This window comes from Aptenodytes forsteri, unplaced genomic scaffold (genome assembly GCF_000699145.1).
Source record: "Aptenodytes forsteri isolate BGI_AS27 unplaced genomic scaffold, ASM69914v1 Scaffold213, whole genome shotgun sequence".
NCBI lineage: Eukaryota > Metazoa > Chordata > Aves > Sphenisciformes > Spheniscidae > Aptenodytes > Aptenodytes forsteri.
Window position 1 is genome coordinate 1,402,916 of NW_008795522.1, and position 16,047 is coordinate 1,418,962.

At 59.0% G+C, this 16,047-nt stretch overlaps 1 protein-coding gene across 1 annotated transcript in view; it reads right to left on the minus strand.

Annotated features, from left to right (window-relative positions):
* The window catches only part of LOC103901088 (receptor-type tyrosine-protein phosphatase V), a 42,503-nt gene that overhangs the window by 22,152 nt on the left and 4,304 nt on the right, over window positions 1–16,047 (minus strand). The window contains exons 2-14 of the mRNA XM_019472733.1: window positions 13,784–13,863; window positions 12,607–12,670; window positions 9,806–10,072; window positions 8,500–8,769; window positions 7,650–7,916; window positions 5,894–6,166; window positions 5,030–5,290; window positions 3,981–4,253; window positions 3,240–3,509; window positions 2,396–2,665; window positions 1,663–1,935; window positions 1,093–1,365; window positions 382–651 (exon numbers count right to left, since the gene is read on the minus strand). Of these exons, the coding sequence (XP_019328278.1) occupies window positions 382–651; window positions 1,093–1,365; window positions 1,663–1,935; window positions 2,396–2,665; window positions 3,240–3,509; window positions 3,981–4,253; window positions 5,030–5,290; window positions 5,894–6,166; window positions 7,650–7,916; window positions 8,500–8,769; window positions 9,806–10,072; window positions 12,607–12,670; window positions 13,784–13,863 (3,111 nt within the window). The remainder of the gene's footprint in view (window positions 1–381; window positions 652–1,092; window positions 1,366–1,662; window positions 1,936–2,395; window positions 2,666–3,239; window positions 3,510–3,980; window positions 4,254–5,029; window positions 5,291–5,893; window positions 6,167–7,649; window positions 7,917–8,499; window positions 8,770–9,805; window positions 10,073–12,606; window positions 12,671–13,783; window positions 13,864–16,047) is intronic.

Below are 16,047 nucleotides of genomic sequence, written 5' to 3' on the forward strand. Positions count from 1 at the left end.
GTCACTGCCAGGAGCCACGTTCAGGCTGAGGGAAAGGAGATGCTCTATGTCTGTGCCAAGCCTGTGCTTCAGGAGGTGGGTCAGCCCTGCAATGTCCCAAGGGGTGGCTTTGCCCTTGACTCTGTAGCAGCTGCTTCTGGGGATTGCCTCCTCCCTGGTGCTTGTGGATGGCTGTGGACAGCTACCTGGGACATGGGTGGCCAGGCCACGGGGTCATGCACAGACTCCCCATGCTGCATCCAGCAGGGCATGAGCACTAGGCGCTTGCAGGGGTGGGAGAGGAAGGCAGGATCTGGCTGCACGAGTATGGCCTCTGATTTGAGCCAGGAAGGGGGAGATCTGGTGGAGGACACCTGGCTGCAAGGAGAGCATCACACTCACGTGTGCAGTGGGTGAGGTTGGGGGTGCTGGTGTGGAAGGGCCCAGCTGTGGCCCTCACTGCCACGCTGTAGCGGGTGCCGGGGCTCAGGTTCCTGAAGGTGTGACTCCTGGCATCCCCACCCAGCACCATGCGCCCAACACGACTGCTGGAGGCTGTGTCATAGACATCCACCACGTAGTCTTCTGCTCCTCGCCCCATTGCTGCCCAGGAGACCTGCAGTGCGGAGGCAGAGGGGCTGCCCAGGGTGAGGTTGGCAGGGGCCAAGGGATCTGGAAAGCAACAGGGAGATAGTCAGCCCCTGTATGTTACCGCTTGCTGCTCAGTGCTACAAGCCGGCTGCTTTGCCCAGTGGTTCCTTGTGCTCTGGCAGTGCCACGGGCTGGACTCCAGCCCCCAGCTTCCACTGGGTGGTGGGCAGGCTGGCCATCAGAGAGAAGCATGGGTACAAATGGGCAGACAGTGCACATGGCTCTGAGTGCAATATCCCCAGGGCTTGCAGCTGGACATGGCAGGGGAGATACCCAGGGCCTTTAAGGTGGGTAGGGGGGATTGGCTCTGTGTCGCGGAAGGAGTGAGGATAGTGAGCAAAAAGGTGGGAAAACTGTGTAGAAGCTGGGGGCACAGCAGGGATGGTTTGGGATGGGGAAGGTGGCGGTGCGTGCTCTGGGGCACAATGGAGTGCTGTGTCCAACCCAACCCATCAGACTTACGTGTCCATTGGGTGACGTTGGTGGAGGAGGCTTCGAACGAGCCTTTCACAGCAGTGACCTGCACAGCAAACCTGCTGCCTGCCTCCAAGTGAGTCCAGGTGATGTTCTGGGCATCTGGACTCAAGGTCTGGACCCGATCCCTGCTCTGGGTGCTGAGGCTATACAGAATAACACGGTAGTGGTCCCTCCCACCACGGGGCTTGTTCCAGCACGTGTAAAGCTCTGAGGAGCTGCCTGGGTTGGTAAGGCTCAGGTTTGTCGGTGCAGCAGGAACTGCGAGGAAAGGCAGACACATGAGTCAGAGAGAAAAAGATCCAGTTCTGAACAGGCAGCTGTCTCCGGGGAGGAGTCCTGCTTTCCCCAGGCAGCCAGCAGCAACCGGCCAGCAAGCGCTGTGCCTACGTGGTACAAGAAGGCTGCAAGAGGCAGGAGATGACTGCAGGCCAGCATCACCGGGAACCAGGCCAGGGTGCCCTCCTCTCCCTGGGTGCCAACATTGATTCCCATCCCATTCTGGAGCTCCTTGCAGTGCTCCCACCCAAATCACCCATGGGTAGTATGGATGTTCACCTGTGCAGCCAGTGACGTTCTTGGGGAGGGAGCGGTAGGGTCCAGCTACTGCCCAGATCCCAACAAGGTAGCAAGTTCCTGGTGCCAGCCGTGCCAGTGTGACATTGGTGCTGTCCTTCCCTGCTTCCAGGTTCCTTGCTGGTGCAGAAGAGCCCTCCTCATGCATGCTGAGCAGGTATCCATCCCTCTGCCCAGGAGGGGTCTCCCAGTGCACAGCCAGAGCCCAGGCAGTGCTGACAGGGCTTGCCGACAGGGAAAGAGGAGGTAACGGGACTGAGGGAGAGAAACAGCATTACAGGGGACAAACCTGGGATGGTCAGGACTGACTCTAGTTTGGGAATGAAGGTGGGAGCTGCAGGACTGTGAGCATCTCACATGCTGTCTAAAGACTGCTGAGAGCAGCGGGTTGCTCCCAGATCAAAGCTGCTCCCTGTGTCCCAGGTGATAATGGTGCATCACTACCACAGCCTGAGAACCCCTTGTCCCAAAGTGCTGGGGCAGGCTCACAGCATGCCCCATTGAGCTGCTGGGCTCAGGATGAGTGAGGGTCCCAGCAAGAGAGCCAGCATCTTGAGTAGGAGATAGGCACCAGTGGTGTTGTGGGGACATGGTCTTAAGGGCCCTCCTGCAGAACAGCCCTGGGACCCCCCCTCTTGTCCCCCAGTCCCTCGCCAGGTCAGAGCCAGACTGGGTACCAGGGATGGGGATGGGTGCAGAGGAGCTGCATTCCTACCAGTGTAGCCGATGGCAGTCTGAGAGGAGGTGCGATGAGGCCCAGCCTGAGAAATGATCTCCACGCGGTATCGGGATCCTGGCACCAGCCCCTCAAGGTCAAGCTGGGTGACTCCACGGGGGATGGACACATTCCTGATGATGGACAGGGACTCAGCCACCGAGAGCTGTACGAAGTGGTCTCTGCCACCGCCTGACTCCACCCAGCTCACATGTAGCTCCTGGGGTCTCCGGCCAGGCTGTACACTCACATTAGCCAGAGACAGTGGATCTAGGGGGAAATACAGCATGAAGATCCATGAGATCATGGAAGAAAGCAACTGGAGAAGCCAGGACACAGCCTGCACCTCTGCACAAGACTAAAGGAGAAGTGGTGGCAGCTGACTGTCAGCTGTCTTGTTCTCCTGGGGGACATGCAAGTTGCCCATGCATGTCCCCAAGGTGACGCTAGCAGGCAGGTGCTGTACCGAGAAGAGAGCACTCAGCTCCCCAGTGGGCTGCTCTGCTCCATGGACAGGGAGCAGCAAGCCCAGAAGGGTCTCTGTGCTTCCCCTCTTGCATCCCTCTCCCACCAGTCCCAGGCTGGCCTTGAGATCACGAGTAGTCTAGGCAGAAGGTTCAGCTTGACTGGGGAAAGCCTGAGCTGGGGAAAAGCGTCTTTTGGAGCCCAGAGGCCAGCACACAGCACCTAACTCATGACACGTGCTCTGATTCCCAGGGGCAGGGAGCGTGCAGGTCTCACCGAAGCCCTCCCTCTGCCTGGACACGTCCATGTCTCTGCGAGTCTTGCAGGCAGTGCCAGGATGCCTTGTCCCTGCAGAAGGCTGGGGACACTTCTTACTCACATGTCCACTCGGTGGCAAAGTGTGACGAGGATCTGTACGGGCCAGCGAGGACGGTCACCTTCAGGAAGTACTGAATGCCAGGGGACAGCCCCAGGAACGTGAAGTTGTGGGTGTTTGGCCCCACTGAGATGTTCCTCTGCGCTGGATGGCTCTTGCTGTAGAGCTGGAGGTGGAACTGGTCCACATCGCCAGCAGCCTTGTTCCAGAAGGCAGAGAGTCCCAGCGGGTGTCGGGTGTTGGTCAGGGTCACGCCGGCCGGAGCCAGGGGGTCTGAGAGAAAAGAGACATCCAGGCAGTGAGAGGCAGTCATGGTGGAGCTGGTGCAGTGTGGAGTGGGGGCCTGCACGCGCTTGTCCTGGGCACCCTCCACCACTTGTCCCTAGTGGGCTCAGGTCAGAAATCAGCCCTGGCATATCAAACCCCAGAACAGCCTGAGCTTCTGCTCCACAACAAACATGGGAGCAGGTCCCCACCTTTCCTGCTGGGTGACATTTGGAAACATTTTCCATTCAGTGATGGGTTTCTCCTGCACTGAAGACCCTTTTACTTCCAACCTGGCTGAACGTGGCTCCGGTTGTCCTTCCACTCTCTGTCTGTCTATGCATCCCTGTCTCTGGTTCCCATCCCTCCCCATACGTGGGCCACACTCTGCCTTGCTTCCATGCCGTGAGCTTTCTGCTCTCATTGGCCAGGCCATGGTTGCAATTTGCAGTAGAGGTAAGGTAGGGGTAACACACTCACATGTCCAGTCTGTGGCTGATCGCACAGGGGATCTGTAAGGTCCAGCCATAGCAGCCATCTCCAGTGTATACTGTCGCCCAGGGACCAGGTCCTCAAAGGTGACATTTGTCCAGTTGTTCCCCACGGTCATATTCCTGACCCGCTCCTGGGACTTGGTTTCCCAGAGCGTGCCTGTGTAGCCAGTGCTGCCAGTGGGAGCTGCTCTCCAGGAGGCTTGCAGAGAGGTGCTGTGGCCCTGATTGCTGAGGGTCAGCTGCTCCAGGGGCAAAGGATCTAGGAAAGGTAAGGTCTAGAGTCACAGCTGCACCCAGACTGGGGTCACCTGGCAGAAGTGCAACCCCAAATGTGCTGGGGCTGGAGCCCCTTCCCTGGGAAAACCCACATCCAGGTGCTCTGGCCACCCGCGGGGACCACACACATCCAGGTGCTCTGGCCACCCGCGGGGTCTGAGCAGGCCACCATCACCCCTGCTGACACCCACACACCAGTTTGGCAGGGACTGGGCCAACACAGAGTTCAAACTGGCATGGTAAGAGAGGACTGCTCTGGTGCTGGAGGAGGTGGTGGGTGGGATGGCCTGGACCAGGGCAGTGGAGATGTTGTTCAGGGCAGATGGAACCTGAACAGTGCCCCAGGAGGGTGGCCCGGGGGAGGAGGAGGGCACTGGGCTCTGCTGACCCTTGTGCTGGGCAATTGGCATACAGACCAGGGTCAGGCACATCCAGCAGCACCTCTGCTTTCCTCCTGAGCCTTTTGCCCTTTTATTGCATGAAGCTGCAGATGACCTGTGCTACCACATGCCTTGAGGCATGACATCGCGGGGAAGGGCAGGACCCAGTGGGAACCCTGGGGCTGGCTGTGGTGTGGGCTGTGGCACTCACATGTCCAGCTGGTGATGCGCCGGGGTGTGGATGTGTAGGGGCCAGCCATGGTGCTGACCTCAAAGGTGTAGAGGGTCCCAGGGCGGAGGCCCTCGTAGGTGAAGTTGGGGAAGGGCAGGACCCAGTGGAAACCCTGGGGCTGGCTGCGGTGAGGGCTGTGGCACTCACATGTCCAGCTGGTGATGCGCCGGGGTGTGGATGTGTAGGGGCCAGCCATGGTGCTGACCTCAAAGGTGTAGAGGGTCCCAGGGCGGAGGCCCTCGTAGGTGAAGTTGGTGACACCTCTGAGCAGCGAGCTGTTCTTCACAAGGTGCTCCACGGGGCTGAAGGCCAGCACATAGCCCTCTCCCATTGCCTCCTCCCAGCTGGCTAGTAGGCTGTAGGGGCTCCCCTGGCTGGACAGACTCACACCAGATGGTGCTAGCGGCTCTGCAAGGGACAAGGATGGGATCATGCACGTCACTGCATGGGGCAGTGCATCAGGCAGCCAGACTGCTCTCACAACACTCTGCAGCGGTCCCCCCACCAAACTCGGGCAGCCAGGGCTGCAGGGAGAGCCTTTTACTTCTCCCAGTGCCAGGGGCTGGGTGAACACCTCCCCACACTGCATAAGGCTCCAGTCCTTCCTTCCCGGGGTGGCAGCTCTGAGACAGCACCAACCGTGGCTCCACGAGTCACCAGGAGGGACTGGGCACAGGGAGATATTGCTCTGGGGGGACTGGTGGTGCTTCACTACCCACCAAACCAGCTGCTGTGGGCAGAGGGCAAGATGTCTTGAAGCCTGCCGAACACTTGAGTCCAAAGGTTACTGGGTAGGATCTGGTCTTGATTCGTGCCTGACACTACCTGGCACGAGTCTGCCAACGACCTCTGAGTCCACCCTCACGAGGAACTGTGGGGCAGCAGACTCTGCCCCATCTCTGCCCCTGCCACAATCCCCCTCCCCATCCCACCAGCCTCCCTCTGGGCATCAGCTCCTCCCTCAGGCAGCAGAAATGGCCTTGAAAGGACACACTCGGGCTTTCTGCTTACGTGTCCAGGCTGCTGTGCTGCGGGCTGATGCCCGGTAAGGCCCAGCCACCGCCGTCACCTGGACAGAGTATCGCTTCCCGGGGCTCAGCCCATGGAAGGTGACATGATCATTGTCTCCGCCGACGGAGATGTTCCTCGTCAGAGCACCATCCTCTCCCTCCTGCAGCGTCACCAGGTAGAAGTCCCTCTCTCCCGCTGGGGTGCTCCAGCGAGCCTGCAAGGAGCTCTGCTCCTCTGAGCTGCTCAGGGTCACATTGCCAGGGCTCAGGGGGTCTGGAAGGGAAGGGAATGGGATTGTGTGCATCAGGATTATGGGATGCTCTGGACCCCATACACCCCTGAGCCTCGTTCCCTGCTTCTTTATCTGCAGGGTTACATCCAGCCTTAGACATCCTTTTGGAGCGTGCTGTCTCTGTTCCCTAGCACAACCATTCCTGGTCTAGCAGAGCCCAGACGAAGCTGGCAGCCCTGCTGGGAAATTCCTAACAGTCCCCCTCCTCTCCATTCGTGTCCTGTCATGAGATTGCTGATATTCCCAGGAACTGGCCTGGACCAAACTCCTGGCCGGATGCCCCTGGCTCGTGCATCTGGCACCGGGGACGTTTGTTCAGTCGGGGAGGTCAGAGCCACAGACTGGCAATGGCAGGGATCAAGTCAGACTCACTCCATAGCAGAAAGAAACCAGCTGGGGGTGTGGAGGTCTTCCAAAATCCCAGCTGCAGAGTCAGCAGTGAGCAGGCTCCAGCTTCCTGGACTGGCAGGCAGAGCAGGAAAGAGCTGGAGACTTGTCACCTGGTGGCACCCAGGTCCTTCCAGCATACACCTGACCAGTGTCTCTGCCCAGGGCCAGGACGAGTCACTGGCCACAACAGCCCTGAGTTTGCAGCTTGGCACCTCCATAATCTGTTGCTCCTCACTAGAGAAAGCCAACACTTTCTTGGTGTTCAGCATGAGTCTTGCTGTGTCCAGGAGGATAGGTTTGCCCTCTCTATTTTCCCCCTGGTTTTCCTGGGAACATCTGGGAGAGCAAGTCCAGGGCCAGAACTTTTCACAGTGCTACGGACACAGTGTTGGCAGCAAACCAGGACTGTAGTGGTGGAAGTCACCTGCTCCCGGGGCCCTTGTCAGCCTGAGGCCAGAAGGTGCAGGAAGTTGGGTTGAATGGTGCAACTAGCTGGGTTCTGGGAGGGCTACCCTCAATTTCTTGACCTGCCAGAGGCTGGCTTTCTTGGCTGAGTTTGCACAACACCCGGCACATTAGGGACATCCACCAGGAGGAGGTTATCAGGTGCTACCAAAATATACCCTTGACAGCAATCAGAGGACCAAAGATCCATTTCCCTCCAGGAACCTCCAGTTCAAACGAGCTAAACTGCTATCCTCTTGCCTCTTGTTTTCTCTGCTGCCCTTGGACAGCCCTGAGGCACGTGAGAACCTGGCCCCAGCTGTACTGCACACCAGTGAGATCTGCTGCCCTTCCATCCTCCTCCTCAGGGAGAGGCCACAGGCTGGTTCCAGTGCATCCCAGGGAGAAGCAGGCCAGCACTGGGAATTCACTGGAGGGGACCCACTGGCCCCACTATTGCAATGCCCCAGAGATGGGTCCTGGAGCAGCTTTTGGCCAGGTCCAAGCAGAAGAATTGCCCTCTGTACCCAGGGCTCTGGCAGAAGACCTTTGGACTCAGAGGCTGGACCAGAGGCAGGGAGAAAGCCAGGGCCACCAAGGTCCTCCCCCATCCCTGGCCATCATACTCACATGTCCAAGTGGTGGCATTGGGCCCCCCCACAGTGTAGGGCCCTGCTGTGGCGCTCAGCCCCAGCCAGTACTGGGTGCCGGGGTGGAGATGCTGGAAGGTGTAGCTGGTGAGACCCCTCCTGGCTGACAGGGTTGTGGTCACGGTCTGGGTGAGAAGGTTGTGGAGCTCGAGGTGCAGCCAGGCGGCCCCCCCAGCACCCACCCAGGAGGCGACAAGGCTGGTGCTGGAGCCCGGGCTAAGCCTCAGCTGGGTGGGGATGGAGGGAGCTGAGGGGAAAAGCAGGAGGCAGGGAGGTTCAGCACTGGGGCTGGGGCTCTGTGGACCCTTCTCCCTCCCCATGGTCTCCTACACCCACAGCTGCTCTCTATGCTGGCATGGGGGCTGAAGGTCTGGCAGGGGTCTGCTGAGGAATGTCTCTCCCATGTCTCCCAGGTGACCTGAGGGGCTCTTGAGGTCCCTCCATACTGTCACGCTTTTTCAGGCTGCAGGGCAGAGGGGGTGGCAGCCCGGGTAATGCAACATTTCTGCAGCTCCCACCAGCCAAGGTCTTTTGCCAGGATCCCCAGATTGCCCTTCTCCCATGGGGACATGGAGCACACAAACCCAAGCTGCGGGTCCTGCAAGGCAGGACTGAGGTGTGAGGTTGTCCCCTTGGCCAAGCACACTGGGGTCACAGCGGGGATGTGAAAAACTCCCAGCTGTTCTCCATCCTACACAAACTCCCCATCCCGAGCCTGGAGACCTTCTCCCCCTCTCCGCCAGCCCAGCCCGCACATGTGCTGTACCCCTCCTGCCAAACCCTTTCTCCCACCCCTTCCCTCTTGGGCAGGCACACCCATCACTCCCTACCTGTCCATTGGTGGATACTGGTGCTTGCCCGGCTGGATCCAGCCAGCGTGCTGACCTTCAAGGCGTACTCGCTGCCAGCCAGCAACCCATCGAACAGGAACGTGGAGGCATTTGGCAGGACAGATGCATTTCTCACAAGCGTCTGAGAGTCACTGTGGTAGAGGGCAAGGTGGTAGCCATCTCGCTGCCCACGGGCATGCACCCAGGAGGCATGCAGCACGGCAGACCTCCCGCCGCTGCTCAGGCTCAGGTTGCGGACCGGTGAAGGACCTGCATCAGACATGGCACATACCGGGGCTGGCTGGCAGCCTTGCAATACCTGACCTGCCAGGTTGCTCAAGGGCCAGTGGGACAGTGCCTTCACTGGGTGAGGTCCTACCAGCCAGTTCCACAGGACCCAATCCCCCAAGCACAGCCCCATCACCTCCCTGCCAGCCCCCCAGTCTCTCACAGGTTGTGTGGGCTGCACCATCCCCTTTGGATCAGTCTCTGCATAGTCACTCTGAACTGGGCAGGGAGGCTCGGTCAGGGACAACACACCAGGTGCGCACTGAGAAAGGTGAAGCCATCAGTGCTTACCTGTGAGCTCACCTGCTTCCAGGTCCTCTGTTCCTGCTGGCCCTGTGGGTCCTGCCACCTGCCTTCCCGTGAGCACCAGCCCCTGCTCCCTGCAGCCACCACTGCTGTCTGACACCATCCCTTCTGCTGGCCCTCCCTCCAGCTCTACTCTTTTTCTAGGTTTTCCACCTTCACCTGCACTGATTTACCCAAGGATCTTCTGGAGAGATGCAGGCAAGGGCTGCCATCCTCACCTGAGCTGTGGGCTCCCCAGCCCTGCCCCCTTCCCCCAGTCCTTGGCATCAGTCAGGGAGGGCATAGAGCAAGGCTTGGTGGGTGAGCCAGTGATTGACAGAGATGTGCCAAAATCATGGAGCAGATGGTACTTCCTTGTAGCTCTTTCTAGACCTCCAGACATGACTTTTTCCACCCCTCAGCTCTCTGCAGTCCACATCATAGGTTGGTCCATCATTTGCTATATTATTCCAGGGGAAGATATAGCCTGAACCCTGCCCGTGTGAGGTGCAGGGGCAGGACCCTCCTTCCACATGGATGAGGGAATGACGCCTGGGGCTCTGGGGACCAGGGAAGGACCCTAATCCTTGTGGAAGTGAGGAAAGACCTGACCTCCCCATGGACGCACAGGACTCCGCACAGACCTGTACTTCACACCCTCCAAAGCAGTGTGATGATCATTGCTAGGAGCACTCAGACCCTTTGACTCTGCAGTCCCTGGGGAACCCCTTACTTGTCTGTGCTGTGACTGCCTGGCTGGTCGTCTCCATGCAGGCAAGTGTGGCTGTCACCTCAATCTCATAGCGCATGCCAGGGGTCAGCCCGTGGAACCAGAAGCTGGTGATGTTGGGTCCAGCAGATCCATTCTGCAGCAGCGTGCCCAACCCCAGGGAGGAGAGGGTGAGCGAATATCCCTCAGCACCCCCCTCCGGTTCATCCCAGGACAGAAGGAGGGAGTCCGACCGGCCATGGTCACTCACGCTGAGGTTCAGGAGGGTCCCTGCAGAGGCAAAGCCAAAACCCTCAACAAGGAGCTGTGGTGCTGATGGGTGGCCACCCTGCAGAGCCAGGCTCCCCAGCCCACCCACCCTCACTGCACACCTTGGCCCGGGCCATCACCATGGGCACTGCCCCGCCGCGATCAGGCCCCCCGACCCCAAAGGCTCAGAACAGCCTTTGGAAAACACAAGAAGGTTCAGAAACTCCCATGGACTGGGGACAAAGGCACCATGTGGAAGAGATGCTCCGAAGCATGGAGCATCTCTTCTGCTGGAGAAAGACCAGAAGGCTTCAAGGCCATCACATGCTTTGTCCAGACAGCCCTAGTTTATGGCAGAAAAGTTGTCCTGGCTGGGTATAATCCATCGCTCACCACCTTGGTTGGTTTGAGGCCCAAAAAAGATGTTGAAGGGCTCTGGGTCTGCCTTGTAGAAGCAAGACAATGGCCAGTGAGGGAGCAGGTTGGATAAGGCAGTGGGGCTGTTATGCTTGCTGCAGTAGTCTCTGTCTCTGTGTGGGCTCGCCTTGTAGAAACAAGACAATGGCCAGGGAGGTTGGATATGGCAGTGGGGCTGTTATGCTCGCTGCAGTAGTCTCTGTCTCTGTGTGGGCTCCGACAGAGGAGAGGGTAACGACCGCTTTGGACTGGCACTGACTCCCCACTGTCCTGCCCAGTGCAGAGATGACATGGGAAGAGCAGGACACTGCGTACCTGGAGGAAATGTGGGGCCAGATTTGCACAACCCCCTGTTGAGGTGTGTCCCTGCCTTGGCCTTGCTGCAGCAGCAAGGTCAGCAAGCTACAGCTGCAGGGCCGGTGCTGTGGCATCCAGGCGGAGAGCATCTGGCGACAAGGAAGTGGCATATGGGGCTTTGCCTAATTGGTGGGCCAGTGGCCAAAACTGCTATTGAATCCCTGCCCTTAGAGCTGCTCAGGAACCACCTACACAAACAGGAGCCAGACAGAGCCTGTCTGTTGGGACCAAGCTGGCAATGTGACCCTTGCAGGCTCCATCTCTGCCTGCCCATGCCTCCACTAGCAGATCGTCATGCACTCTCCATCCCCAGCCTCGCTGCGAACCATGAGCTCTCTATCGCTTTCAGCCTTTGGGAAACACCAGCACAGCTCCAGTGCTAATAAGACATTTGTGTAATAATTAGCACTTAAAATTTATGATGTGCAACATGTTGTAACAGGCTTACATGTGATCTGGCATGGCAAGAAAGCTTTAAACAAGCACAGCTATTGCCCCAGAGGTCTGCCCGGGGGCTGCCTTTACACAGCAAAAGAGGAGCAGCGTGGGGTGAGCCCCAGGGGCAGGGGGCTGCTCAGGTGTTGTCTGTGGCCTTCCCACAAATCTGGACAGTTTCAGAACTACATGCAACTTCTGTTTCATGCAATGCCATTGTTTGGAGCCTGCTGCCATGCTGAGAGCTTCACTCAGCAGATGGGTGCAAAGTGAATCGGGGAAGTTAGATGGACACAAAAGAGGAGCATGTAGTTGCCCTGGGAAAGGCCTTCTCAGTGCCATCCCTGAGCAGTTCAAGTGCAGATTTATGAACAGACTGCTCGGGAAAGGTTATCGGAATGTAGTTGGGTGTCCACAGCTCAGGTGTCTACACATGGGCCAGCTGCCCTGGGCTCCCCTTCCTGTCAGCAGAGACCCAGTCACAGCAGCTTGTGGAGCACAGGGCATGGTTAATCTCCTGAAGACAGCCAGCAGGATTGTGCCCTGCGTGGAGTTCAAGCAGGGATGGTTTTTCACTGCGGACTCTTTCTTATCTCATGAAGGTACGAGTTCTCCACCCATGTTTGTCTGCTTCTCTCAGGTATCCAACAGACTCCATCGCCTGCCTCCATCTATCACTTGGCAATCACCTTCTTCACCTCTGCAGTACAAATGTACTAACATCTAAACCAGGCCAGAGGCATCCTCCAGCCCTGAGGCCCATGATCACAACACTGCTCACATCCCCATAGATAAGCTCCACTAACCACATCACAGACAGCCACATCCAGGTACACCCCATGCCCTGACTGGTGCCTGCAGATCATCTGGGAACATTTTCACTGGCACGGGCCAGCACCGTGCAGGCACTGTGCTGGCTCCAAGCACACGGCGGTGCTTGCTGGCCGCAGGGCGAGCACGGCTGTGCTGCTCCCCAGCCAGCTCGGCAGAGCCATGGGGCTGCCCCATGGAGTATGATCCTGCCCAGCCAACTGCAGGGGCTCCATGCAGGGCAGCTATGGCTGTGCTGCTGCTGAGCCCGCTTGATACTCTGTGGGAAGGAGGGAGCTTGGAGCTTTGTCCATCTCTCACACTGCCCCCCATAAGGCTGGTTTCTGGAAGAGGATGGGGCTGACTCCCTCCCCTTCCCTGGCCGTGATCTGCAGCCTGCAGTAAGTCTAAAGCAGAGTATTTACAAAGCTACTTTTAACTCCAAGAGTCCTGGCCCAGCACATCTTGCTCATCTCACAGCTCCTGCGCACCAAGACCACCCTCCGCAGCCTGGGGACCACTTTGCTTTGACTTACCTCTATCACTGGGTGCATTCTGTCCCTCCAACCCTGCCCGTGCTGTCCGGTTGCACCCCTCGCCCTGGGGGATTGAAGGTGTCAAGTGAGAGAGGGGCAAGATGAGGTGGTCTAAGCTGAGACCAACACCTGGGACAGGTACCCTGTGCCAGGCCAGGGGTCAGGCTGGCCAGGCACAGGTCCCACCCAGCCATGGCGTCTGGGGGCTGCAACCCTCTGGGAACTGTGACCCCTCTTTGCAGGAGAGTCCAGATCACTGCTCACATTGCCCTCCCCTATCCAAGGCAGGGAGACAGACTCAGCAGATGTAGCTTGGGGCTGCCCTGGCCTTTTGCATGGGTGCTGGGTCTGCAGGCCAACATGGGGCCATGCCCACAGGGGAAGACATCCCACCAAAACAGCCAGGGCACAAGGGGAAGATTTGGATGGGGAAGGAGCTCTGGACAGGCCCCGGCAATCTCATTCCCTCTACAGGCACCACCCCCTTCCCACGATCATGGTGGGGGAGGATGGAGGGACCCCAGACCTCAGTCCAGCTGCCATCCCCCACAGGCTGCAAAGCAAGGGCCTGAGAGCTCCAGAGCATCCAGCACCCTCCTCACTGCAGCGGGTGCTGAGCACGCTTGCAGGACACCCGTCTCCCCACAGTCTGCTCGCGAGCAGGGTGTGCCCTGCTTAGGTTGAGGCTAGTTCCCTCCACATTAAAGGAAATATCTCTGCCCACTCCCTGTCCCACAACAAGCCACAGAGGAGCAATCATCTTTCTTTAGTTATTTTCCCCTTGGCTCTGCTGGCTGACTCACTTCTGGCTCCCCCACCGACTGCGGTGCTTTTGGGAGTGTGTGCACGGAGGGGAGCGAAGAGGCTCTGGACCCCTGGGAATAGCAGCCAGCCAATTCCTGGGGCGAGGAGCCGTGCAGCCATGGCAGCAGTAACACGCTCGGATCCCAGGCACTGGGGCGAGAGGGCATGGCGGGGAGCGGGGGGAAGCGGAGGAAAGAGCCAGCTCATAATTGCAAACATCGCTAATTTGGTGCAGCTGCATGGCTGGAGAGGCAGCCCAGAAATATGCCGTCATTCCTCAGCGGGGTAGGACTATGCAAAGCCCCTTGCTGCCAGAGAGCTTGGAGCCAAGAGCCTGCATGGACAAACGGGGGTCGAAGAGACACGGGCTTACCTCTGCCAGGGTTCCCAGGAGCTGCGGCACCCACAGGACAAGCAGCGGCAGCAGCGGTGGTCTCATTGGGACCGGGGTGGCTGCAGATCAGAGGGATGACAAGTTGGGGGGGTAGCTTCTTAGCAGTGGCTGTCCCCAGCCAGCCCCTTCTCCCATGGCAGCGGGGGGCTGCGTCCCCACATGCTTTCTGAGCGCGGGTGACGGGATGACATCAGTGGGGACAGGCGTTGCATGCCAGCAGGCACATCAGCCCTGCCAGCTGTCCTTGGGCAGGAGCAGAGTGCGCCTCCGGGCTGGGAGAAGTCCAGTGTGTGTGTGTGTGCCGCTCGCTGTGTGCATTTGCTATTGTTCCCGCGGATCTGTGTCCCTCTGCGGTGACTCTGCAGCTGCCCCTGTGCGAGCGAGTGTGTGCTGCGGCCAGAGAGCTGCTTGCCAGGGGGCTTGGAGGGGGGCTCTCGCTGTGGCTGGGTCTCTGCTCGGCTGGAGCCCGGTCTGGCCATCAGAAGGAGTTCTGCAGAGTTGTGGGAGTTGGTGCTGAGAGGGGAGGAGAGGGGAGGAGACAGGACAGGACAGATGGCGGCTCCGAGCTGGAAGGGAGTGCGCAAACCAGCCCCCAGCGAGGGGAGGGCGGGCGGACCGCAGTCTCTGGCAGCTGGGCTCGGGTGCTGGAGGGAGCATTGGCAGGAGTGTGGATCAGGGGTGCTGTGCACCTTGCGGCTATCTCTGCCCAGCACGTTCGTGCACCCTTTAGCTCTGTATGCATGAATTTCTACACGGGCTGCTGATGGGGAATGGGAGGTTTGGTCATGCTGGGTGAGGAGGAAGATGTGTGCCTCTGTGTGATGCTCATGGCACGGGGGCAGGCAGATTGGAGGGGTGTGTGTGTGTGTACACATTGTGAGAGGTTCCTGCGTGCTGCATCCCACGGGTGCGAAGATACCTGGACCGCGCTTTGCCCATTTGAGGGGTTGGCTGGGTCCGAGCTGTGCCCTGTCTGCTCGTGGATTGTAGGAATTGTACACAGTGCTGCCATGGGGAGCACGCTGTGCTCCCCCCTCCCCGCCCCCGCCGTGTGCAGGGCCGTGCGTTGTGTGGTGCTGCGCTGTGTCTGTGCAATGCGTGGCAGGATGCCAGCTCTGATTCAGAGCGGAGATGCCATTGGCTTCACATCAGCGCTGGAGATCTGGGACAGTGCTGGAAGAGGTTCAGTGATGCATCTATCCTGGAAGCCAGCGCAGCCTGTGTGGCCGTGGGAGTCTGTCCCAGTAGCCAGCATGGCCACCAGCGGGGACTATTCAAGCTCTGCTTATTGCTGTGAGCCGCCAAGCTGTCAGGGTGGGACTCATCCCACAGCTGGCCCCAGAACAGCAGATTCCCTCCCCACAAAAGCTCAGAGGTTTGTCAGGTGGGGCCTGTGAAAGACAGATCAGCCCCCAGTGCCTGGGCAAAGACACGGGAAAGCCCCAGCCCCTGCACATATTTCAGAAGAGAGGGGGACACAAGGACCCCTGGTCTAGGACCCATCTCCAACCCCAGGTCCATCCCCCAAATGTCCTGACAGTCCCTGGGCTGATGGGGCCAGCTGGGAAAGGGGACAGAGCACGTGAGTCCCCTTCCCTTTGCATGGGGGACAGTTAATTCCCCAGATCCTGGCCAAATGGGCAGGTGCCAGGAGTCCTGGTCCGTGGTCACAGTCACGTCCCTGCAGAGATCCAGTCCCCTGCCTGGAGCAGGCTGGCCCTGCTGCTCAGCCCAGCAGTGAGGGCTTATTTGTCACCTTCATCTCCTCTGTTAATGACTCAGACGTCCCCTGAGCAGAGAGGCATATCTCAACAAATGGAGGCTCTTTGAGTCACTCTGTCCCCAAACCTGCCCTCCCTCTGCACCCTGGACAAGAAGATAGGGGTGGGAGCAGAAGGCAGTGCCTTGGTTCCAGTGCAGGCAAGCTTTTCAATCCTTAATACTGGCAGCTTCGGGGAGGGCTGAATGTCAAAAATGCAAGCAGTGCATCTTCTGAAGTGGAGGCCCAGGGTAAAAGCGCTGGCTCTTAGGCATCCCCTGATAAACATTTGGGACTGAGGTCTACCAGCACCTGGGGTGATGGGGATGACCCATCAACCAGTGCCGCAGACAGCTGGGGACACCCATCCCTGCTGCTGGACATCGGCATGACCAGGGGCTGGCCATCCCCCCCAGAAGCTGAGCACAGGGTGGGTGCTCATGGATACTGGAGGTGACGTCCTCCAGCCACTCAGATCGATGGG